A 25,210-nucleotide genomic window follows, 5' to 3' on the forward strand; every position below is an offset into this window, starting at 1 on the left:
TCAGTGTTTCATTCTTTCTTTTTTTTTGTTGAACCTTTTTGCGCGAAAACCAGCCGCCAACCACAGTTGTGGTGGGAGTTGGGGAATATACATATAAATGTATATATATATATATATGTATATCCATACAGAAAAGTTGCAGAAAATTTTAAATATTTGCAACACCTGAAAAATTGAATATTTTTCATTAAAAAGTTCAAAGTTTCCCGACGGCAGCGGCTTTTTGTTTTGGTCTAAAGAAGGGAGATTTCTCGCGGGGAGCGGTTCTGGGTGAAGAGGTTTTTCCAGGCTCAACCGCAGTCAATAAATAAACTTTGGAAAGTGTGTGAAAATGTATTCGCAGATTGAAAACGATTTACTGGGGATGAGTGCGTGAGTCGTGAGTGGGGTTTACCTGTGAGTAAAATTCGATATATTTGAGAGAAGTCTTGATACAATATACCCTAAATTATTTAAAATTCTACTAAGTACTAGGTAATGCATTTGTAAACTTATAATATTAAGAGTAAGACCTTAAATTTGTTATTCATATATAACATCAAGTGTTTGTTTTTTTGCTCTTGTACTCAAGTTATTACTTCTAAGGTAGATAAATTCATAATATACAAGTTATAAAAACTCACTCAGGAAAGATTATTTACCTTTTGCATTTTGCAATTAAATTACAGGATCTAATTAGAAATATATTATAACTTAGCTTCAAATATTTACATTCCTTATCGATATTTATTAATATTTTTATATGACCTTATTTTTCAAAAAATCAAAATTTAAAAAACTCATAACTAAGTCAAAAATTCATTAATTTTCATTCGGAAAGCTTTCCTGTGTTAATTTTTAATACTCTAACAAATATGCATACTCAATTTAAATAGAAAAAAAATTCAATTTTTTGGTAATTTTTTTACAAATTTTTTAAGGATTAAAAATTTAAAAAAAATATCGAAAAATTTATTTATTTCGAACATAGCCAGATCGATTCAGTTTTTGATGCTGATCAAGAATATATATAATTTATAGGGTCGGAAATGACTCCTTCACTTTCTTTTAAGCTTCTGACTAAAATATAATACTTTTCAGTAGAATATTTTAGAATCAAATAAAGTCTCTGTAGAATCTCTTTGAAACTAGTTATCTCTCATTTCTGTGTAGCATATATATGTAGTATAGTATAGTATAGTATATGTGTAGTATATATATTTTAAATATTTCTGAAAAGAAATCCATTTGAATAAATCTTGTGATGCTTAAAGTGCGAATTGAATTACTTATATACATTCTTATTTATTTTCCTGTTCCCACTTTTCACTAACTTGGCTTCGCATTTGCACAACTTGTTCATCGCAGACAGCTTTCACTTCTTTTCGCTGAGAATAACATGGCTGGCAGGTGCTTTTCAACTGAAATATACATATAGTTATATACATATATTTATTCCTTGTGCCCAGCTTCCTTTCTAATTTTTCCAAGTCGTCGCCTGTTTGCTTCTTGTTACTTTTTACTTTTCACTATTTGCCTAAGCTCTCTTTCTGTGGAGAGCTTGACTATGCCTTCGATTATTAGTTATCCCGCCCACCGGCTGCATCCTCTTTAATTTCCCGTCTGCGGCGACTAAATCAATTTACAGGCTTCAGTCACAGTTCCCTCCAAGTTCCCCTCCAAGGAGCAGGAGCTGGGGAAAAACCGCGACAAGGAAAATGGACGACAGCCGGTGGCTGATGGTGGTTTTAGGTGGTGCTCCTCCTCAGGTGGTGCTCCTCCTCCTCCTCCTCCTCTGTGTGGCACGTGCTGTGGAGTGGAGCAGATGTGGGATGCTGTGGGATGTCTTTTTAAAGCGCCATCATAATCAGCAGCCTCATCATCGGGACAGAATCCCCTCCCTGCCCACCTAGCCTGGTCATGTTGTGCTTTGTTAAAAGGATTTTCACGGATTTCCGTTGTAATTTGAAAAGTTTTTTCTGCAACTTTTTTCATTAGAATAGGGCGGCGGAATAAAGCGGGAATCGGGAACTGGGAACCGGGAACTGGGAACCGGGAACCTTAGGTAAATGGGACGAGGCCGTGTTAGTTTTTGAAGTGGCCTGCCACGAGCAGCCGGCGGAGAACAGGTGTTAATTGTTTTCAAGCTAATTTGCCCCGGCGATAATGAATTTCCTCTTCTCCTTTTCCCAAAAAAAAGAAGCAATGAAAAAAAGAGAAAGAAAATTATAATTAAATTGCTGTGAAAGCGACGCGGATTTTGGTAAAAGTTTTGCCCAGTTTTTTACACGGCTAAAAAAAAATAATAAAAGAAAATTTGAATAAGTTAATTAGGAAAGTTTAAAGAGCTTATAACTTTAAAGAAGTTGTTTATCTATGATTTATTGTATTTATTTCACAATAATACTTTAACTAGGTTGACACATTAAAAAAAATTTTTATCTTTATGATATATGTACGTTTTTAATACTATTTTTAGCACACTTGTTTGTGTAATAACTAATATATATATATATATATATATATATATATATATATATATATTATAGTTATAGTATATATATATTATATTTATATATATATAAATGTTGTAGTTACCACCCTTAATAACTTTATTATCCCATTTTTGGCACATTAAATTGTCAGAATATGATGATATCCTCAAACACTCTGATAAAGGTTTTATTGCCGGCATTAAACTGGCTCCTTGTAATGTTTTAGATACCAGTTAATACAGTTGTCAAAAATGAAATAGTAAAACCTTAGTTTAAATCGAGATTTTTGGCTCTGTATCGATATTAAGCCACCCATCTTGTCTGTCTGTTTTAAAGGGAAATGAAAAGGGATTTTGGATGGGATACACTTGCTGATAAAGCCTCCCAACTCCCTTACTTACTCCCTACTCCCCTTAACACTTTCCAACTGTTGACTCATAAACTCCGAGGAACAATAAAGTTGCCAGTGTGTTCTACATTCCAGCCCCAGTATCCTTCATCCTCCGACTTCCCCCTCCGACATTTAGTTCCTTTGTCAACCTTGAAAAGGCGCGCAGGTGTGAAATGAGCGTGCGAAATGGAACCAGGTCTACACCTCTGATATACCCAGGATCCAGGACACAGGACCTCCTCCTGTGTGTGTGTGTGGGAGATAATTGAATTTCTGATTTTAAGTGCTGCCGAGGCGAGGAGACTGGGGACATTAGGCCGAGGGTATAGAGAGAGCCTAAACAAGTCACAAAAGTGCAAATTTGTGCCGCAAAAGTATTCAGCACTAAATTACGCATACGCCATGTTGTGCCACGACAGTGGAAAGTGGCAAGTGGCACGAGGCACGAGGCAAGCGGCAACTGTGGCAAAGAGACCGGACCGGAACGTGTAAATTGTTTCGACTCGGCAGGGAAAGTCGACGGAAAAGCGACCACACAGCCAGCTGCGAGCTGCCAATTTGCCAAGTGTCCGCAAACAAAGTGAGGCACGAACCAAAACGAGACAAACGAGCGAACAACAAATAGTTGTCAGCAATGGAAACAAAAAAGTTGGTCAACACGACCAGAGAGTGCTCTTTTTTTACATCAAGGATTGTTGAAAAGGAAGAATTTCTACAGGATGCAAGGTAGAAATTAAGGTGTAAAAGTAAGCAATAAAATATATGGAATATAAGGCTATAAGGTTATCAGGAGATATCAAATCTAAAAGCAAGTTTTATGATATTATTTCTCACTTCACAAAACAAATACAAATATTATTTGCTTCCATTTTTATTTAAATTGCTGCTACTGCTACCCTCTTTTCTTTATGATGTTTTGACTCCAAACAAACATTTAATATTATAATACGGTGTGTGGCAGAGAAAGGTATATTCCTAGCACCCGCTTTGAGGAAATTCCCCGACAACTTCAAGTGGCATTGTAAAAAAGTTTTTCCAGCCGGCTCTCTGTCGCTCATTTGAAATGCAAATGGAGGCCAGTCGCACAGAGGCAATTCTCCGCCCACTCGATGCCAAATTAGTTTGAGAGAAGAAAAACATAAACAGAACATGGCCAATATATCGCCCATTTGGACTATAAATTATCCGGCAGCGGAGTATGTCATCCTGGGGAGTCATATTCCGGATTCGTTTTTGTTTCTGCCTATAATCCCGGCCTGAACTTTGCTCTTTCCTAGAGAATTTTATATTGTAGAGAGGGGATTGCTATTGCCTTTGCTAACTTCTTAAGTGCAGCGCAACTTTTTGACACTTGGAATTGAGTTTTGCGGTGTAATTGCATTTTATTTCAGCCAACTTTAGCCGAAGGGAGAGCCCCAAACAAAAGTCGCAATCCAATCCCAATCCCATTCCCATTTCCCATTTTGTATTCCACGTTCCCTTTTTTCATTTCCCCATTGCAATGCCATTGTAGAAATCCTCTTGGATGCTGCTGTGTATCTCCCTGTCACTTAGCGCCCAAACGGGGACTCTGGGATGAGAAGGATAATGCAGAAGGAGGTGGCACAGGAGTTGGCAAAGGGTGAGGGAAAGGGGCCATCAAATTTGCATTGGATGGCGCCAAGGAGGCTGAAGTCTCAAGTCAAGTGGCGATAATCGCAATCTTTGGCTCTGCCCCGCCCACTTTCAACCGCCCAGTCACCTTGCATGTGTCCCAGCACTGAGAGAAAAACTATACAACTTACTTTTGGGATATAATAACTATTAAACTATTATTTTGGGATATTAATAATTAGTAAAAAACTATATACTCAAGGAGAATACTTGTTTTAAAGCGAACTTAGTCAATTTTAAAGCAATTAAAGGTAGAAACTATATCATTGAATTTATTGTTATTCAATCTGATTGATTTGTAAAATAAATTAAATCAATTTCCCTCAAAACCAAGCCCTATTTCTCCAAGTGCAACAGAGAATTGAATTATTATTTTGGGATATTTATAATTAGTAAAAACTATTTACCCAAGGAGAACACTTGTTTTGAAGAGAACTTAAACCATTCTTAAGCAATTAATGGTAGAAACTACATCATTTAAGTTCTTTTTATTCAATCAGATCAATTTTTTAAATTAAATTTAATCAATTTCCCTCAAAACCAAGCCCAATTTCTCCAAGTGCAACAGGGAATTGAATTGGATCATTTTCGCAAATGGATTGCCTGTCGCTGGCCAGGAGTTGGAAAAGTAATGAAGAAGGAGGAGCAGGACGGGGGTTTTGTACAAACTGCAGTTAGGCAGCTCATAAAATCAACTTTTCGCCCTTTCCATTCCAGTTCCATTTCCACCAAATGGAAAGTGGGCAGGCGCCAGAAAATTAATTACAATTTTTTGAATGGAAAACCATTGAATGCCACGGGGAGGAAATGGATGAGAGGAGCAGCAATCAAATCAAATTATTTTTCATTGCAACTCAATAGGGGAAAATGCAAACGAAAACGAAAATGAAAACGAAAAGGAGAAAAAAGGGCAGTCGAAGGAAAATAAACTCGGGGATATTATGCAAGCCGCGCTGGGCTGAGGGAAAAACCCCGGAAAATGTTCCACAATAATGCCAAGTTGGGCTGGGTTTGCAGCCATAATTAAGAGTGTCCTCGCTGCCTGTCATTTTCAGCCATTGTTTCGCATCCTTCGCGGAATTCCTTCGAATGCGAATCGACAGCTGTCCTCGTCTTTCTCTGCCATAGCGCTCTTTATAAATGAATTTTTCATTAAAACACAGTCGCAAATTATTTAGTTCCATGTTCGGGCATTTACATAATTTAAAGTTAAACTTTTGCCTGCACAACAGTTTTCAATTGCCGCTTGTTGCGTGTCCCTCCATGAATCCCTCCTCTCCCATCGCTTTTCCTTTTTCATGAATGAATTTTTTGGCGCCATTTTCAAGGCGCAGACTCCAGCGAGAGAGAGAGAGAGAGAGTCGTTGCCGGTTGAAAGCAGAGATTGAATGAGGCAGCATCCTCGATTGAACAAGGATGCCGCCCCGTTCAATCTACAAAAGCAGCGGCAATCCTTCGACTACCAACAGTTGCGGTCTGGAGCTCGTCGCTGGCGTGTGTCTTGTCGTGTCGCGGGAAAAGTGTCCCGGGAAAACCCCGAAAATCTCGTTTTGTGTGGAAATTGCCAAAGTAAATGAAACAAATTAAATTATGGCTTAAATGATGTCTACGAAAGAGGCCAATAAATTGTCATTTTGTGTGCGTGCAAATGTCTCCTAGTGTAGGTGTGTCCCTGTGTCGTATACGCAATATTTATGAATGCAATTTCCTCGACTGAGCAGAGACAATATCGGTTCCAAGATTATTCCCAGCATCTGGCTTAGAACCGGATCTGCATTGTCTAAGCTAATCCCTGTGGAAATCCCCCAAAAAGCGATGGCTACTCTACAGATATATACATATATATTGGCTGCATAACAAATCGCATCAGGCATTCTGACAGGAGGAGTCCACTTTCCATATACATATATAACACCCTCTCAGCACTGGTTTTTCTTCCATTTTTTTCACCAGTTTTTCCAGCAGCTTGCAGTTTACACACGAAATCAGCATTACAAATGCAGTCCATAGCCAGAGTCAGAGCTCCGGCTCGAGCCAGAGAGCCAGCATTTTGCATAATTTATGTCAAGCATGAAAATAACAACTAAAAAAGCGGGTGGAAGGATCTCCCCCTTTCCTTTCCTCTCCCCCACCCGCCGGCCATAAATAAGTGCAGGTTTAAATACCACGGCAACAATTGTGAAATATGGCAGAATAATAGAAAGAACCGTAGTACCACTGGGAACGAAATATTCTCATATATGTTACATATACACAAATGCACTTGGGGAAAAATATATGTGCTAAAGAGGGAAAGAGATTTTAAATTAAGCAGAAAAAAGTGGGCCACAAAAAATGGCTATGAATTTTAAATACCATTTTTTTGTGGCCTTTTTTTTGGTGTTGTTGAAAAATTATAAAATAAATCAAGTTGGAAGGGAATTATCAACTGCAATTTAAATTCATGACATGTTTTTGGCTTTAAATAACTCTAGGATATGTTTTGAGTTTATTTATTTAGAATTTGAATTGAAAGTCAAAAGGATTGTTCTTTTTTTGCATATTTAAAACGATGAAAGAGGGGTTTAAATTAAAAATCACATAAAATCCTGAACTCAAACATTAGTTCTAAGGGTTTTTTTAGGCTGTAAATTGCTTTAAAAGTAGATTTAGGTTTCATTATTTGCAAATTAAATTGAAATTTATTAAGTTTATAATTCAATTTTTATGTTTTAAACTTTTAAAAATACTTTAATATATGTGAATATAAATTGTTAGCCATTCCAAGTTTATTAAGCCTCCTAAGTCTTTAAAAAATACCTCAACTCTTTTACGAACTAAAATAATTAGCTACCAAAACTATAGTTATTAAAGATTTAAATATCACTTAATTCATGTTTTAAGTTCATTTATTTAAAAGTTTCATTAATATTTGGTTAATTGTCAATAAATAAATACCAAACTTTAAATTAAATGCCCATATTACCACTTTAAATAATTAAATTAGGCACAAACTAAGCTAAGCTAAGCTGCCATTATTTATAAAAGGATAATCTGGCTTAATTGAAGGCTTAATTATAATTTCAACCACAAATGGATGGAGCTTGCTCTCTTCCTCTCTCCGCTTTCAAAGTTCAAATCAATTGAAAAACAAATCCAATTAAATCCCATATATTCCCCTGCTGTTTCAATAATTCAATGTTCCAAAAACCAGAGCTAAACGAAAGAGAGAGTGAACGGCTTCAAGAACATCAAGTTTAATCAATTATTTTAAGCCAACACACACAAGTTCTTGTTGCGGATTAGTTTCCCAGTTTGTCTAAGGAATTTCCATATTTTTCTTGCTTTTCCTGCCAGTGCATATATCTTGATATATATATATGGATATAAACATGCAAAATGTATACAAAATATATACAAAATCTACACAAATATGAGTTGTAGTTACACGAGTAGCCGACAAGTCGAGCGAGCAAGCGGGTTAAGCGAGGGCAAAGGAGCTCGGCGACCGGGGCAAATGTCAACTGTAGCTGCATCAAGGGGTTAAGAGGGAGGGGTTAATGGGGGAACCCCCCAAAGGGGGCTTAGTACGAACCAAGAAAAATAACAACAAAAAATGGGCCAAAAAGTTATTTTAAGCGAACAGCGAAAAGCGTGCGACAAGAATGAAAGCATGAAAAGCAGAAAGAAAAGCCTTAAAAAGAAAAGCGTTCATAAAGAGGCTGCTGCTGTTTCTGGGTGGGTAGAGGGGGGTACAGGGGTGGATGCTGCTGCTGGGGGAATGTTGCAAGTTGGTAATCTCGAAACAATTATGCATACGCGCGCATACAGAGGGAAAAAAGCGGCAACAATAACCAAAACGTTCTATGGAAATCTGTGGCGCGTGAGCAGCGGAGACAAAACAAAAATATATATAAAATAAAACAAGAAAGTAGCCCAAAAGCCCGCAATGAAAGCGCAAAATGTTTGGCCATTAGCATAAAAAATAATGGCCACACACACACAACACACAACAAAACATTGGCCACGATAGCTACTGAGGAAAATGGGGAAAATACATTGGAGGAGCACGTAGGCGGAGGGAGTCTCTGGGGCATGCCCTGGTGTCCATTTCATCGAAGACTTCATCTTAATCCTTTTCCAACCAAACCAATTGGCGTGAAAATGCCTTTCTCTTGTGGGGGAGGAGGGACTATACAGCCAGTATTTTCGATTTTCCAGGCAGGCATTTAGGGTTTTCCCCCTCACATAAAGAAAAATTAAGGTTTCTCTCTTATAAATTCTATTTCTTTTGCTTCTTTATATTATAAGATAGAAAATAGCAAATGAAAATATATTATATTATAAAATCTAAACACAAATTGCTGAATTTTTAAAAGATAATTAAACAGAAATCTTAAAATATAACCATCAGTCAGAAGCTTAAAACGATGTGAAAGAAACATTTCCGACCCTATAAATCATATATATTCTTGATCAGCATGAAAAGCCAAATCGATCTAGCCATGTTCTCAGTAAATAAAAAATTTGACAATTTTTTTCCATTTTTTTTGCTTAAAAATTGTCATTGTCGAAATGTGAAAATTTGACAAAATTTAAATTTGCTTTAAAGTTAAAACTAAATATGCAAATTTATTAACCTAATAAAAACTAATACAGAACAGCTTTCCGAATTGAAATTAATGCTTTTTTGGCTTAGTTATAAGATTTTTAATTTTGATTGGAATACTTATTTAAAGAATTCGAATATTAAGCTTAGTTATGATCGATTTAGGTTAGAATAAATTTCAATACTTATATTATATTTATATACCGGAAAACTCGCTTTCCTTTGAGTGTATCTAATAGCCAAAAGTCTGCCAGCACATATTTCTCCATCATCATATTTTCAAATTTAATTTGAGCAAGAAATTCAGCTGAAATATATTGTACAAGAGGATTTTCTTGGCGTTACCACAAAATTTATTATTAATTTCAATTTCAAACAATCAATCAAACTTAGAAAAATCAAACATAAAATTAAGTGTTTTAATATAAAATCTGTGTGTTCGTGATGCTAAAAACCTTTCAATAAGTGATAATTAAATAAAAAACATGAACAATATTTCTAATAACAAACTAAACAAGTAAAAACCAATCAAAACTCCGGCGTGAACTTACAAATTTACCGAAATTCACCATAAAATATAACCAAATTATCTTACTTACAATTTTTTCTATCCCAAAAAAAGGCTTGACTATAAAATAGACAAAATATTGAATAAAAATACCTACTTAACTTGGATGAATCACAACAGCCATTTATCGTAAGGTGTAATTTTTCTCCGTGTCACCCAATTCTGTCCCGTCAATCGTCCTCCATTCCCAGCACATTGCATACTTTTATGGCCACGTCCTTGACGGGATAAGAGGATGAGGATGAGTGTGTTGTGTGCTGCGTGTGTGTGTGTTTGTGTTTGAGAGGCAAAAGAGATACAAAATGCGAGCAAAAGTGAGGCCAATAAAAAGGCGATAAAATTGACGCCGATACAGGAGCAGGAGCAGGAGCAGAAGGAGGAGCAGGAGTGAAGGAAAGGAGGAAGCGATAAGCGTATCCTGTCGGCAGAGTGCATAAAAAGGCGATATATATTCCCGTATTCCGTATTCCGTATTCCGTGTCCGGTGTCCTGTGTCCTGTGTCCCGTGTCCTGTGTCCTCGCTGCAGCCTCCGATAGCCAACGATTCGAATGCCTTGCGGTGATTAATGGGCCATTGGCCATTGCCGACGGGATGCGCATAATTCACCTGACCAGATACGGCCCCTGCCAATGGCTGGCCCTGGGTTTGGGTCTATTCCTGGCCCTGGCCTGGACCACGGTAGCGGCGGCAGCCATGGAATCCTCGGCAGAGCTGCAGGCACTCGGCTACAATGAGGCAATTAAGGTGCCAGGTGCCTCAATTAGCACCGAACGACCGAAATCCAGAGAAGGTATAAGAGCAGCAGGAGCAGCAGGAGCAGGAGCAGCACAACATCCCCACGAGAGGCCTTTGGCCCAACGCTCCGAATGGAAACACAAACGGACGAAAGTCAAGCGCCGTCAGCAGCGCCTCAATTCGCAGCACAGCAATCTTCCCGGGAGCAGTGCCAATGCCTCCTCCTCTCATTACCATCACAACTACTACAATGGCAACTACAATCCCCTGCCGGCAAACTTGCCGCCCAGGCAGCGTTACCTGAAGGTCAACCAGGTGTTCGAGAGCGAGCGCCGCATGTCCCCCGACGAGATGGAGCGCAATCATGGCAAGATTGTCCTGCTCGGCCTCTTTGAGCTCTCCACGTCACGGGGACCACGGCCGGATGGCCTCAGTGAGCTGGGAGCGGCCACCATGGCGGTGGAGCACATCAACCGCAAGCGTTTGCTCCCAGGATACACCCTGGAGCTGGTCACCAATGACACACAGGTGAGTGAGGTGCTAGAGAAGGGTTCGGGTTCGGGCTAGACTCCAGTCGGTGACGTTTTCTTCCATTACGAAATTGAATTTTCATTTAGTGGCGCGTGCAACATTAAAACTTAATAAGAAAAAATCTGCAGCAGCGGCACAGAAGGAGCGAGAACAGCTGCGTCTGTGGCGGTCCTTAAAAAAAAGGAAAGGAAAAGCGGGAAAGCGGGAAAAAGCGGGGCAAATATGTCATCAACGTTCTCTCCGTCTTCAGGCACTTTTATTGCGCTGAGTCGTTGCCGCTTTTGATGGGGCACGCAAATGTACCAAGGCACCAGAAAAAGATACTGAAAGAAAATTGGTCGAAATTAAATCATTTCCAAGATTTAATGAATGAGATTTTTTAGAAAGCAAGAGAAAAGGTAGAGTTCTTTAGTTCTTCTAACAAGAATCTCTTTCTTTTTTCTACTTATATACTGTGTGGTACTTCTTAGTTGAACTTATAATTAAAAGAACCAATTTTAAAGCTCGTTTCTAAACTTCCTCCTTTCATTTCACTCAACTTTATACCAGAAATGGCTTCTTTAAGGTCTGAAAACTATTTTATAAGCCTTTATAAGTAGAAAACCAAACTTTAGACGAAGTCAAGGCTTATAAAAACAAAATATAGAAGCCAAAGTGAACGAATTTGAGTTCTTTTTTACTTTAAGCGTATTTTCTGCTAATGTTTTTTAAGCAAAAATGAAATCATGAAGAGTTTTACAAAGTTGAAAACATACTTAAGACCTTTGGCTTTTGTTGGCTATTCCCTAAGCTTATAGTTGTCCTGGAACCAAGCTTGTTTTGAATATCAATATATTACTTCTTGATTAAATTTCTTGCATAAACTACACCAAACTAGACTCTCAGTGTACGCGCATATGCACATTTACCACAACAGACAGACAGTCATATCTGAAGCTGGGATCTGTGCTCCTTCTGTGTCTCTATCAAAGTCGACATTTTAAAAATGTTTATTACGCCATCTCGCCGCCTTTTTTTATGGCGTCGAAACGAGTCGGTGAGCAGCGGCCTTTGCCCTCTGCCCTCTGCCCTCTGCCCTCTGTATTTTTTTCGCCTTCTGAAAATGCCTTTTCTTCAGTGCGATCCTGGAGTGGGCGTAGATCGGTTTTTCCACGCCATTTACACACAGCCCTCGACACGGATGGTGATGCTGCTGGGATCGGCCTGCTCGGAGGTCACCGAGAGTCTGGCCAAGGTGGTGCCATACTGGAACATTGTGCAGGTGAGTCTAGCGACTGATTAAAATGCAAATATCATCCACATCCACATCCTAATCGGGGCAATTTCTCAAAAATCTAATCAACTCACGTGCCACACGCTCGATTAGCATAAATGCGGGGCGGAAGGAATCTCCTGGCACCCCATTAACCTTTTCAACCATAAACATTTCCACAGCCGCAGAAAATTATGAGGTCCACAAATTCACTTAGAAGGTTCTCCAGCTCCTCCTCCTTAATCCCAATTCCAATCCCAATCCAGGACATTTGCATTTAACCTTTGAAGTTTCATTTGGGCAAAGCGTGTGTGTTGAATGATTAGAGGGAGGAGAGGCTGGATTCCTAGACCGAGGAGGCATGTCTTGCATTTTAAGCAACCTCCAAATACCAAAGATATATATTTAGATGGATACTCTTACTAACGACTGACTCCTCGATTAAAAGGTCTCCTTTGGATCCACTTCGCCCGCGCTGAGCGACAGGCGGGAATTCCCCTATTTCTATAGGACCGTGGCCCCGGATTCCTCGCACAATCCGGCAAGGATTGCCTTCATCCGAAAGTTTGGCTGGGGCACAGTGACCACCTTCTCGCAGAACGAGGAGGTGCATTCCCTGGCGGTGAACAACCTGGTCACCGAGCTGGAGGCGGCCAACATATCCTGCGCCGCCACCATCACCTTTGCGGCCACGGACTTTAAGGAGCAGCTGCTGCTGCTAAGGGTGAGCCAAACTTACAAACCACAAAAACATAAACCATTAAATATTAATCATAAAACGTATACAACGAAAATTGCCAAAAATTAAAACGATAAACGCAAACTGGTGTATGATTTTATGGCAAAACATAAGTAATTGAGCCGCATTTTTATTTTTCTTTTATTAATTGTAAACTAGAAGAAAAGCTATTAAAGTTTAAGAGATGTTATAACCATTTTAAATTGAATTAAATATTATACTTGTTAGTTTTTTAAATTAATTATGGTTAGAACATACCAAACAGTAGCTCTTTTGGACTCATTCAACATCATAAGTATTCTATTTCAAGGGCAGCCTAGGCATTTACTTAAATTTATGTGATTTCCTTTAATTTTATTTATATTCCAGTGATAGGATTATATTTTCCCTTGCTTTCCCTTTATCTTTTTAGTTCTTAAAGTAATTTCCTTGCCAAACAGAGACTCTAGTAAAAAATATAGCATCATTAAGCAAAGAGCAAATCGACAGCCCTGAGCTATAATTTTTCTTCGAGTGTGTGCTCCTAATCGAAGTCTGACAAATTGACAAATGTGCGTATTTTTGGCCTCATCCTTTCCATCTTTCCGCATCGCCACAGGAGACGGACACGCGCATCATCATCGGCAGCTTCTCGCAGGAGCTGGCACCGCAGATCCTGTGCGAGGCCTACAGGCTACGCATGTTTGGGGCGGACTACGCCTGGATCCTGCACGAGAGCATGGGTGCTCCTTGGTGGCCAGACCAGAGGACCGCCTGCTCCAACCATGAGCTGCAGCTGGCCGTGGAGAATCTCATCGTGGTGTCCACGCACAACAGCATCGTGGGGAACAATGTCAGTTACAGTGGACTGGTGAGTTTCCGGGGTTTGAAAGAATAGATGCACGTAAAGAAAGAAAATGAAGATATTAAATATAAATCGATATATTAAATATATCCCACTAGTCCTTAAAGTCGCGCCATTAAATTGTCTGGTCATATTTCTCTCTCTCTTTAAACTCTCTGACACATAATTGAATCCTCCAAGGATTGTCGGTTTGTTTTTCTCAAGTTTTCTTGCCGTGTTTCTTGTAAACAGACTTGTCTTGTCCTTGTTCCTGTCTGCCTTCGTCCTTTCCTCCTTTTTGTGCGCGCGTCCAGAGTGAAATGATTTATTTGATTAGACAATCCCGAGGCTGCGATTGCGTTTGGCGATGGCTCCAGAGATGGCAATGGTGATTGCCAAGTGGCAAGCCGCCTGTCATCGCATTCGCATTCGGCTCTTTTACGGCTCTTTTAGTGCCTGGTCATGAAATTGTGGGGAGTGAAATCCTGGGTGGGATAGGCAATCTCATTACTGCGGCATTCGTGGTCTGTTTAATCGCATTTCCACTTGGCAGAACAATCACATGTTCAACTCGCAGCTGCGCAAACAGTTTGCCCAAATCCATGGCCAGGATGTGGTCACCGGATTGGGATCCAGGATCAGTGCACCACAACGTCGTCGTCGTCGAAGAGGAGCAGGGGGAAGCAGCAGCAGCAGCGGAGGAGGAGGAGGAGGAGCAGGAGGAGGTCACCTCTTCCCGGAGGCCATATCTCAGTATGCACCACAGACCTACGACGCCGTTTGGGCCATTGCCTTGGCCCTGAGAGCCGCCGAGGAGCACTGGCGACGCAATGAGCAAAAGTCGAAGCTGGATGGATTCGATTACACCCGCAGCGACATGGCCTGGGAGTTCCTCCAGCAGCTGGGCAAGCTGCACTTCCTGGGGGTATCGGTGAGTAATTCACAATATTAATTTCTCAATTTTAATTCCTTAAAATCCGTTGCTTTTTTTTGCTTTCCCCTGCAGGGTCCCGTGTCCTTTAGCGGCCCGGATCGCGTGGGCACCACTGCCTTCTATCAGATCCAGCGCGGAATGCTGGAGCCTGTGGCCCTCTACTATCCGGCCACGGATGCCCTGGACTTCCGGTGTCCCCGCTGCCGGCCGGTGAAGTGGCACAGCGGTCAGGTGCCCATTGCCAAGCGAGTGTTCAAGCTGCGGGTGGCCACCATTGCTCCTCTGGCCTTCTACACCATCGCCACGCTCTCCAGTGTGGGAATAGCACTGGCCATTGCCTTTCTCGCCTTCAATCTGCATTTTCGGAAGCTCAAGTAAGATTGGGGCGGGGAAAGTGAGGAAGAAAAATCAATAAGAATTATGATTTTTCATTTGCAAGTTGTTGAAAAGCCCTTAAAGGTTCACTTTGAATACAGAAATATAAAGAGGTTAAGTATTTCTGGGGCTTTAAACCATTAGAAAACAGTATAAACTTTTAATAAATAATAACTTGGATTACTTTCTTTATTTGTTTTCACTTGAATTATAATTTCTTTCCAGAAATAATAATAAGTTATACAAGTTTCTTTATTAATCATAATTTATTTTCCTTATGTTGTTATTCTTCGCTTTCACTTTAACATGTTATAACGCATTACAGTATTATTTTAATTTATTGCAAAACCTTTAGTTTCCTCTTTACAAACTCCTAAAAGTTAATCACTTACTTTTCAGTTTCTGATTTTTAATTGAACAAATTGATTGACTTCCGAGTGGCTTTTCTCCCCCCTCAGCTAATATATATAGGGATTACTTTGCACTTTCTCTGCATGAAAAACAAGCTTCCTGGGGAGGAGAAAGGAGTGCAGGTTCCTTCTCCTCTTCTCGTTCTCATGACCTTCTCCCATCTCATCCCCACTCCGCAGAGCAATTAAACTTTCCAGCCCCAAGCTGAGCAACATCACCGCAGTGGGTTGCATCTTCGTGTACGCCACCGTCATCCTGCTGGGCCTGGACCACTCGACGCTGCCCTCGGCGGAGGACTCCTTTGCCACAGTCTGCACGGTGAGTGATCCAGCGAAGCGAAGCCGAAGCTCCTTGGCCTCATCCTGCTCCTGCTCCTGCTCCTGCTCCTGCTCCTGCTCCTGCTCCTGGTCCGCCTCCTTTGTTTGACTTTGACGGGTTTCTGGTGTGTAAGCAAGCGAGTGTGTGTGTGGGGAGTCCTCATCAAATATGACTTTCAGTTTCTGGCTGGCAACTTTCGAGTCGCTTTCGTTCTCATGTGTTTGCTTTATTTATACACCGCAAGAAAAACATTATTGTTTTGGCTTGAGGGGTGGCTTAGAGTGGGACTTAAGGTCCTTATATTGTATTATTTGTAGGGGGGATTTTTTTTCTTTGGGTCGTGAAAAGTGCGCTTTCTTGGGGCTTTAAATGAATATTTATCAATTAAATGCTGGCAAAGATATATATAATTAATATAATAATATATATTATAATATATTTAATTTTAATGAGTTTAAAAGAGCCCTAACTAAGACAAATAAGTATTAATTTCACTTTGTAAAGCTTACCTGTGTTAGGCATCTTATTCCTATTCATCTTAAGAATATTCACTTTAAAAAACTCATAACTTAGCCAAAAAAGCATTCATTTTAATTCGGAAAGCTTTCCTATGCTGGTTTTTACAAGATTAAGAAATCTGCATACTCATTTAAAATTTTTAAAAAATTAATATTTTTGGCGTACATTTTTGACAATTTTTATGATAAAAATTTTTTGAAAAAGTTTAAAAAATTAAATTTTTTTCGGACTTAGCTAGATCAATTCAGATTTTTATTCTGATCAAGAATATATATGATTTACAGAGTCGGAAATGATTCCTTCACTGCATTTTAAGGTTTTAACTGAAAATAGAATTCCCTCAAATTTTAATATTTAACTAAAATTGTATATGATAATTTTATGGAAAATTCAATAACTAAGGCAAAAATGCATTAATTTCAATTCGGAAAACTTTCCTATGTTAGTTTTTACTAGGCTAATAAATCTGCATACTCAATAAAAAGTTGAAAAATTAATTTTTTTGTTATACATTTTTGACTATCAGTAAAATGATATACAATTTTAAAAAAATTAAAAAAATAAATAAATTTTTGTCGGACATAGCTAGATCGATTCAGTTTTCGATGCTGATCAAGAATATATATGATTTATAGGGTCGGAAATTACTTCTTCACAGCTTTATAAGCCTCTGAGTAAAATAAAAATATAAAAAAATCGTAAATGTGCTATAAATCGATTATTGGAAAAATAATATTCAATTTCATAGGAAAAGGATGTCTAATATTTATTAAATAATAATTGATTTAGAGAAGATCTTTACTTTATTAATAATATATTTTTATTTCAATAATTTGTTGTGGCAAGTGTGTTGTTCTTCTCCCCACCAAAACCCTTCTTGTACTATAAATAGCCAAAGGTTTTTTGGCTGCAAATCCTGATGCCGCTTCTGCTGCTGCTGTTGGTCTTTAAGCTAGAAGCCAAGTTGAGAGTTTGACGAGCTTTCCAACCGGATCTGCTCATGCCCTGCCCCTTTCCCCTGCTCCCCCCTCTGTGGTGCCTCCCTTAAACGCCACTCTTGGGAAATCTGCTGGTCGCTGTTTCTGTTTCAGTTCCTGTTCCGCTTTTCCTTGTTTCCAGTTTGTTTTTTGTTATTGTTGAGGAGACTCTCCTGGTCCTCGTGTTGAACCCACATTTGCCCGAGGCAAGTGAAGAGAAGAGGGGGTCGTTGGAAAATGCAAACACATGACACGGAAATTTACAACTTTTGTGATATTCCTTTATTTGCATAAATTTGAAACGCACAACAGACACAAGAACAAAGTATGGTTGCTTCCACCAGGATTGTGGTCCATTGATGACTTGTTTCCCTTGTTTGCAGGCCTTGTTTTCCTTGGGTCTGCTTGACATGACACTTGCCGTGTTACAGGCTCCTCCTGGTCCTCCTCCTCCTGGTCCTCTTCTAACCTCCACCTCATCCTCTTATCATCCTAACCGCAGGCACGCGTCTATCTGCTCTCTGCTGGATTCTCGCTGGCCTTCGGTTCGATGTTCGCCAAGACGTACAGAGTGCACAGGATCTTCACCCGCACTGGCAGCGTTTTCAAGGACAAGATGCTGCAGGATATTCAGCTAATCCTGCTCGTTGGGGGCCTGCTCCTGGTGGATGCCCTGCTGGTGACACTCTGGGTGGTCACCGATCCCATGGAGCGGCATCTCCACAATCTGACGCTGGAGATAAGCGCCATCGACCGGAGTGTGGTGTATCAACCTCAGGTCAGTCAAGTGAAGGAAGTGTGAAAAAACTTACATATTAAGAATTATCATTGAAAATGCAATTAACAAACAAATAAAAAAAGAAAAAGCGTTTGCAAAAAGATGGAAAAATAAGGGAAACGAAAGATATATCTATACATATATATAATATATATATATAAAGAGAAAAGGTTTGATTTTTTGTTTGTTTGTATGAATTGAATAGGCTCCGAAAGTACTTGGCAGATTTGAAAAATTCTTTCACTGTTGGAAAGCTACATCATTCCTGAGTGTCATAGGCTATATTTCATTTAAAAAATAAAATAGGCATCCTTACTAAAATTACGATAACGTATTCCAAGGTGTTAAAAAAATATCAAAAAACTACCTTACATCGCGTGCGCTGAGAAAACTATTGATGATAGAACAAAATGATATACTAAATTTATTTAGAACACACCATTATCTACAAAAAATCAGAGGCAGCATATCTCTATCTATCTATCTTAGGATGTTGCTGCACCACGTACGCGGTCCAACTTCATTCCAGTACTTGTCAGCCATCGGAACCATTAAAATTATGGAACATTTTCAAAGACGATTTATGTGAAGATATTAGACACAGAATAAGACAGCAAAATCAAGACATCACCTTACCATACAATAAAGACATTTATAACGAAGGTTTGATACAAATAGAAAATAAACTGTTGCAATTAAATGACAACAGCCTAAGTGATTTCGGATTACCATCATCAGTCCGTACAGAAAGCAATGCAGCAGAGACTATGACTCATCGCTGATACAAATAATTTGACCGCTTTTATCAATGAAAACCTGCAAAAGTTAGTTCCAGATCAAATACATGCTTTTGAAACTATAGTCGATAGCGTCATTCATAACAAAAGAAAAGTTTTCTATTTGGATGCACCTGATAGTAATAAATAAATATAAACATATTAAAATAGATATAATTAAATAAAAATCGATTCTGAAAAGGTTCTGGACCAAGACGAATCCATTAAATACGACAGCATATTTAAAAACAGCACATTGAAATTAAAATTATTAAATTGCACAAGAAAGGATGCGTTGACTTGCCTACATAATCTTGGAGGTAAAAATAATTAAATAAACAAACATTTTTTTAAGTAAAAAATAAAATAAAAATATATAGCACTCTCTTTTTGTTTTGCTGAATAATTAGTATCTTTCAAATAAAAATTATTATGGTGCTCCGGAAGTTATGGATAGGGAATCATAAATCTAATTCCAATATCTTGAAGAAATTCTGGACGATGAGGAATACATAGGTGAAAATATTTTGCAAAGAATCTTAAAAAACAAAATTAACATATATCTTTTGAATTAAATTTATTAAGTTGCCCGAGAAATTGTCTTAAATCGTCTTAATGAATCATAAAAAATAAAATAAAAATATATAGCAATTCTCTTTTTGTTTAGCTGAATAATTAGTATCTTTCAAATAAAAATTATTAAGGTGCTCAGGAAGTTATGGATAGGGAATATCTAAAATCGAATCCCAATATTATATTTCTTAAGGAATCATAAAAAATAAAATTAAAATATAAAGCAATTCTCTTTAGCTTTGCTAAAGAAGTAGTATCTTTTAAATTAAATTTTCTATGGGTCATATGGCTACTGGCTCAATAACCGATGTTTCAGAAATTTTTGAAGGTAATTCCAGAAATTATCGAGGAAAACAAAAAATAAAATTCAGTATATATATAAAATAACAAAGTTCGGTATAAAGATAAAACAACCAGTAAAAAGGCACAAAAATAAATTAAAATAAAATAAATCACAAAATAAATAGGAAGAGTTTGTGAAAATAAAATGATGTTTTCGCTTCGAAGTCAGCGGACTGAATGAAAAATAAGAATGCTTGAATTTATCAAGTTGAAAATCGAAGAGTCCAACGCCTACTTGATCTGGTTTTTCGATGAATCTAAATTTATTTATCGATGTGGAAAATGTCGTTCTTACAAAGTTGCCATATTCTGCAACTAAATTTAATATTTCAAATGATTTATTAGAACATTTAATATTTGCATTATTAAAGAAAATATCACCGCTATATACCGCTACAATTATTTATTTGCTTCAATCGAGGGTTAATTGAAAAAGCTGTGTATTCCATAAAAATAAAGCAACACAAAATATAGTGTTGCCATACAATAATTTAATTTAACTTTCTCTTGCTTTATTATTTATTCAATTAAATTTGATTTCGATGTGAATGCACTTTTTAATACAGTGTATTTTTGTTAGTTAAATAGAAATGGGAAATTCGGAACGCTTGGATTGAGTACAAACAAATACAAAATAAACTTTCGTTTGTTCGGTCTTTTTGAATGCAAACACATGAAAAATATATACTATAAATTAAATATTATTTTCATATTATTTATTTATGTACAAAACGATTGTTGTTCTATACAAAAATAACTGAATGTGGGAATTATTATTCAGGCGGGAATTTTAATTGGGGTCATTTTTTAAATCTCCTCCAGGTGGAAGTCTGTCGGTCGCAGCACACCCAAACCTGGCTGAGTGTCCTTTACGCCTACAAGGGCCTCCTGCTCGTGGTGGGCGTGTACATGGCCTGGGAGACGCGCCACGTCAAGATCCCCGCCCTGAATGACTCACAGTACATTGGTGTCTCCGTCTACAGTGTGGTCATCACCAGTGCCATTGTCGTTGTCCTGGCCAACCTGATCTCGGAGCGGGTGACTCTGGCCTTTATCACCATTACGGCCCTGATCTTGACCAGCACCACGGCGACGCTCTGCCTGCTCTTTATACCCAAGCTCCATGACATTTGGGCGAGAAGTGAGTTTGGATTTCGAACATGTTTAATAATTTATGAGTTTATGAGCTAATCATCTTAAAACCATAATTAATCCCCTGCTTTGCCCTTCCCTTTTCTCTCTCCCTAGACGACATCATTGATCCTGTGATCCATAGCATGGGCCTGAAGATGGAGTGCAACACACGACGCTTCGTCGTGGACGATCGCCGGGAGTTGCAGTATCGCGTAGAGGTCCAGAATAGGGTCTACAAGAAGGAGATTCAAGCCTTGGATGCGGAAATCCGGAAACTAGAACGTCTGCTGGAGTCTGGACTGGCCACCTCCACCACGACCTCGTCCTCCACCTCGCTGCTGACCGGAGGACACCTCAAGCCGGAATTGACGGTCACCACGCAGATTCCCTTGCCCAGCAAATCGCGAACGCCCAGCATTTCGGGCATCCTTCCGAATCTATTGCTCTCCGTGCTGCCACCGGTGATTCCCCGGGCCAGCTGGCCTTCGGCGGAGTACATGCAGATCCCGATGCGTCGCTCGGTGACCTTTGCCTCGCAGCCGCAGCTGGAAGAGGCCTGCCTGCCCGCCCAGGATCTGATCAATCTCCGGCTGGCCCACCAACAGGCCACAGAGGCCTCCAAAACGGGTCTCATTAACCGGCTGAGGGGCATCTTCTCGCGCACCACCTCCAGCAACAAGGGCTCCACGGCCAGTTTGGCCGATCAGCAGCAGAAGGGCCTGAAGGCCGCTTTCAAGTCGCACATGGGTCTGTTCACCCGCCTGATTCCCTCCTCGCAGACCGCCTCCTGCAATGCCATTTACAATGCTCCCATCCAGGGCAGCGGCTCCGAGGTGACTCCCCTGGACTCTGCACACTCGAATGGCAACCATTTGAAGCCCATTCACCGCGGGTCGCTGACCAAGAGCGGCACCCATCTGGATCACCTGGCCAAGGATCCCAACTTCCTGCCCATTCCCACCATTTCGGGGGGAGATCAGACTGTGTCTGGGTCCGTGGACCAGCAGCCGGGAAAGTTTGTTAAGCTGCTGGAGACCAAGGTGAACTTTCAGCTGCCCAGCAATAGGAGGCCCTCGGTGGTGCAGCCTGTGCCCAGTTTGAGGGAGCGGGTTAGGGGTTCACCTCGCTTCCCCCACCGCATCCTGCCGCCCACCTGCAGCCTGAGTGCTCTGGCCGAGTCCGAGGATCGTCCCAATGAGACTAGTCTCTCCATCGTGGGCAGCTGCAAGTCCATACCCAGGATATCGCTGCAGCATGCCACCAGTGGCGGCACCTGGAAGTCCATGGAGACGGCGGCCAAGTCCAGGCTGTCGTTGGGCGACTCCCAGGAGGAGGAGCAGCAGCAGCAGCAGCAGCTGGCGACCGTAAAGGTTGAGGCATTGCCACTAAATGGCCTGGATTAGGTTTAGCGAGCTCCACAAGTCCACATGTCCAAGTCCTCGTCAATTAGAAGCGAAACACCAAGCAATTATCTCCCGCCAGCCCCCAGAGGAACAACTGACCAATCATCAGCTTAAAGCAATCAAACGCATTAGGGTAAATCGCTAGATAAGTCACGATAGGAATACCCCTACTTCTGACCCCCCATCTAGCTGCAGAAATTACACACAGAGAAAAGTTCTTGAAAGAGTAGCAATTGAATTTACCAAGTAAAGTAATCTTAGCGCAAAGTCATCCTCTAGTTATTCGTGTGCGTGTTGAGTCTTTGTATTTAAATATGAAAATAGTTTTTTAAAAACTATCATCAATCAATCAATCAATCAATCAATCAGTATTCCGCTTGAACAGAAATTTTAGGAAAAAGCTCTCGATGCCAAATATAGGATTTCTTATTTAAATCTAAATATTTTCCTTAAAGGTTTTGGTATATTTTATAAGTTATTTTTATTTATTCTTGATTTAAGAAGTTTTACTCAAGGTTAAGTCTTTCTATTTATTTAGTTATTTGTTTATGTCTTTAAGGTTATGTCTTTTATGTTTTTCTTGGCAATAAGTACTCTTAAGTTCTATTTTTTTCTCTCAGTTAAGTTTTTATTCTTAGTTTTATTTGCTCTTTTAATATAAGACTTTATTAGGATATAATCAAGGTCATTTGAACATAGTTTTAGGACCTAGTCTCTCATGTCTCTCTCTCTTTCTCTCTGTGTAGAACCTCCTCTCCGCAATGTGATTGAACCCTGGATCCTAGAGACAAACCCTCTCTCATGTAGGCTAAGTAGATGTTCCAGTTGCTCCCGCCAAGTTGTGATTAAACCGCTAGACCCTGAGTCCCTGAGTCCTTGAGTCCTTGAGTCCTTCCTAGGCTAAGTAGCTGCATTAGTTGATTTTTCTTTTCTCGTTGTTGTGAGGCCGCAGGACAAACTGTATCCTGCGGTGTATCTCTACAGTGTATCCCAGTGAGCAATACTAAGTAAAGTACTTAAAGTTTAGACTTTGAAAGGAGAAGCAGGAACCAAAGCAAAAACAAAATAAGAAAAAGAAATAGGAGCAAGAACAGATGCCAAAGGAGAAGCAGAATCAGTAGTTGGGTTAGGAGCTCGGGGGCAGTATATGATGATTAATTAACCCCGAAATCATGTGTAGTAGGAGTCCAGAGATGTTAGGGCCAAAGCCAAACACTTGAGAGCTGCTCAAGACTAAGCCATAAGTTTTAGCATTGTAATCCAATTCCACTCCACACTCTCTCTCTCTCTCACCTTCATCTTGCTCCTTCTGCCCAGGCTAACTTGAATAAACAGAAGAAGTCTAAGCAGAAATGCCAAGCCAAGGATAATGATTAATTAATTAAAGTTGTTTTATTGAGTGGGCAAAGGAAACAACACCATCATTTCCATCTCCATCTCCATCTCCATCTCAACTTCCAGCTTCCAGCTGCAGATACAGATACAAATGTCGGAGGCGTACCAAGAGAAATGACTTTGTACAAAGCCGTGAAATGAGTTGCTTCGCATCCGGAGGATTTCTGCAAACACAAAAAAGGACCCCGAACTAAATAGAGTTCGGTGATTAAGTTGACGCTGCAATTTGTTACCATAAATAAATAAATAAATGAATAAATCGGATGACCGAAAAACGGCGGGCGGTCGCCTGCGACCTAACCTGTACCAGGAGCAGCTCCTTTGTCCTTCGACCTGCACATTCCCGACCCGTTTGCTGTGTGTAAATCCTCGTGAGTTTTTGGGTGGCGTGTGAATTTATCTTTATGCTCGTAAAACAAAAAGCACATGAAACGGAATCGGCCAAATAAACAGCGACGACAACGATGTATCTGGGGAGGGACAAGTGCACATAGAGAAATAATTGACAACTGCATTGGAATAAAGGAATGCTTGATGAGAATCATTTCTATTTTTATTTTAAGTTACCTATTTTTATTTTCTTTTTATTTTATTATCTAGATCTTAAGCCTTTAGCAAAATATAAATGAATATTTCTAATATTCAACTCTTGAGTTTTTATTTACTTTATATAATATTGCAGGGTGTACCTAGTGAACTAATATCAATTAATTTAGATTTAAAATGCTACTTTAGCTTAGTAAAGGATATTCTTAACCTTGATTTCTCCACAAAAAAATATATATGCTTTTGGTGAATGATGAATGAATGACTGAATGATTCCGATACGCTTTTTAAAACTTTATTTTATTATCATTATAGTATTCTTATTATTATATTATATTAAGGATCACTTCTTTTATCAACTTCAAACGAATATTATTTATTTCACGTGTACAAAAATAAACTGACTGAGGGGTATAGATGTGATGGCGACACTCGTTGCCAGAACGAATGAATACGCCAACATTTTTCATGGCTCCATTCAGTGGCTTCCACTTTCCCCCCAGTAACCATTTCCCATTTCCCATTTTCCGTATTCCATCTCCTTCTCCCTCTTCAGCTCCGAGACTGACGCATCAGGATTTATCCTGGCGCACTTTGTTGCCACTTTTGGTTGACGCTCGGAGGTCTGGGGGGGTCTAGAGTCAGGAGTCTGGAGTCTGGGATCTGAGGTCCTGGGATGTGAGGTCCTGGGTCGCGGGTCGTGCTCCGCCGCTTCCGCTCAATAAAACGGAGCTCTGGCTGCCTGTCTTTACATTTGCTTTATTACAGTTGGAGTACCTTTGCCCGAGGGCTGTCACAGCGGCGAAATGTTTATTTATTGCACATATTTGCCACAGCTGCTGTCCCTGGTCCTTACCATCCTGCATCCCAATTCTGTGGCATCAGAGGCATCAGAAGATCCCGGACTCCATCTGCCAGGCGACCGGCGACGACAACATTTTGTGGCGTCGCAAAAGTTGCGCAAATATTAATTT

General features: G+C 39.7%; 2 protein-coding genes across 2 annotated transcripts; both read left to right on the forward strand.

Annotated features, from left to right (window-relative positions):
• Positions 1 to 8,219: 8,219 nt before the first annotated feature.
• Positions 8,220 to 15,187, forward strand: GABA-B-R3 (gamma-aminobutyric acid type B receptor subunit 3). Its single transcript, XM_086830505.1, has 6 exons — positions 8,220 to 10,938; positions 12,059 to 12,202; positions 12,642 to 12,917; positions 13,531 to 13,782; positions 14,309 to 14,686; positions 14,762 to 15,187. The coding sequence occupies exons 1-6, from the start codon at positions 10,267 to 10,269 to the stop codon at positions 15,065 to 15,067; spliced, it is 2,028 nt and encodes a 675-aa protein (XP_086686631.1). The 5' UTR covers positions 8,220 to 10,266; the 3' UTR covers positions 15,068 to 15,187.
• Positions 15,188 to 15,628: 441 nt separating this feature from the next.
• On the forward strand, positions 15,629 to 23,676 carry LOC147643976 (uncharacterized). Its single transcript, XM_086830503.1, has 4 exons — positions 15,629 to 15,793; positions 17,792 to 18,067; positions 20,581 to 20,899; positions 21,007 to 23,676. The coding sequence occupies exons 2-4, from the start codon at positions 17,840 to 17,842 to the stop codon at positions 22,293 to 22,295; spliced, it is 1,836 nt and encodes a 611-aa protein (XP_086686629.1). The 5' UTR covers positions 15,629 to 15,793; positions 17,792 to 17,839; the 3' UTR covers positions 22,296 to 23,676.
• Positions 23,677 to 25,210: the final 1,534 nt, after the last annotated feature.

The sequence above is a fragment of the Drosophila serrata genome, unplaced genomic scaffold (assembly GCF_035046125.1).
Source record: "Drosophila serrata isolate PLE 108 unplaced genomic scaffold, ASM3504612v1 contig_240, whole genome shotgun sequence".
Taxonomy (NCBI): Eukaryota; Metazoa; Arthropoda; class Insecta; order Diptera; family Drosophilidae; genus Drosophila; species Drosophila serrata.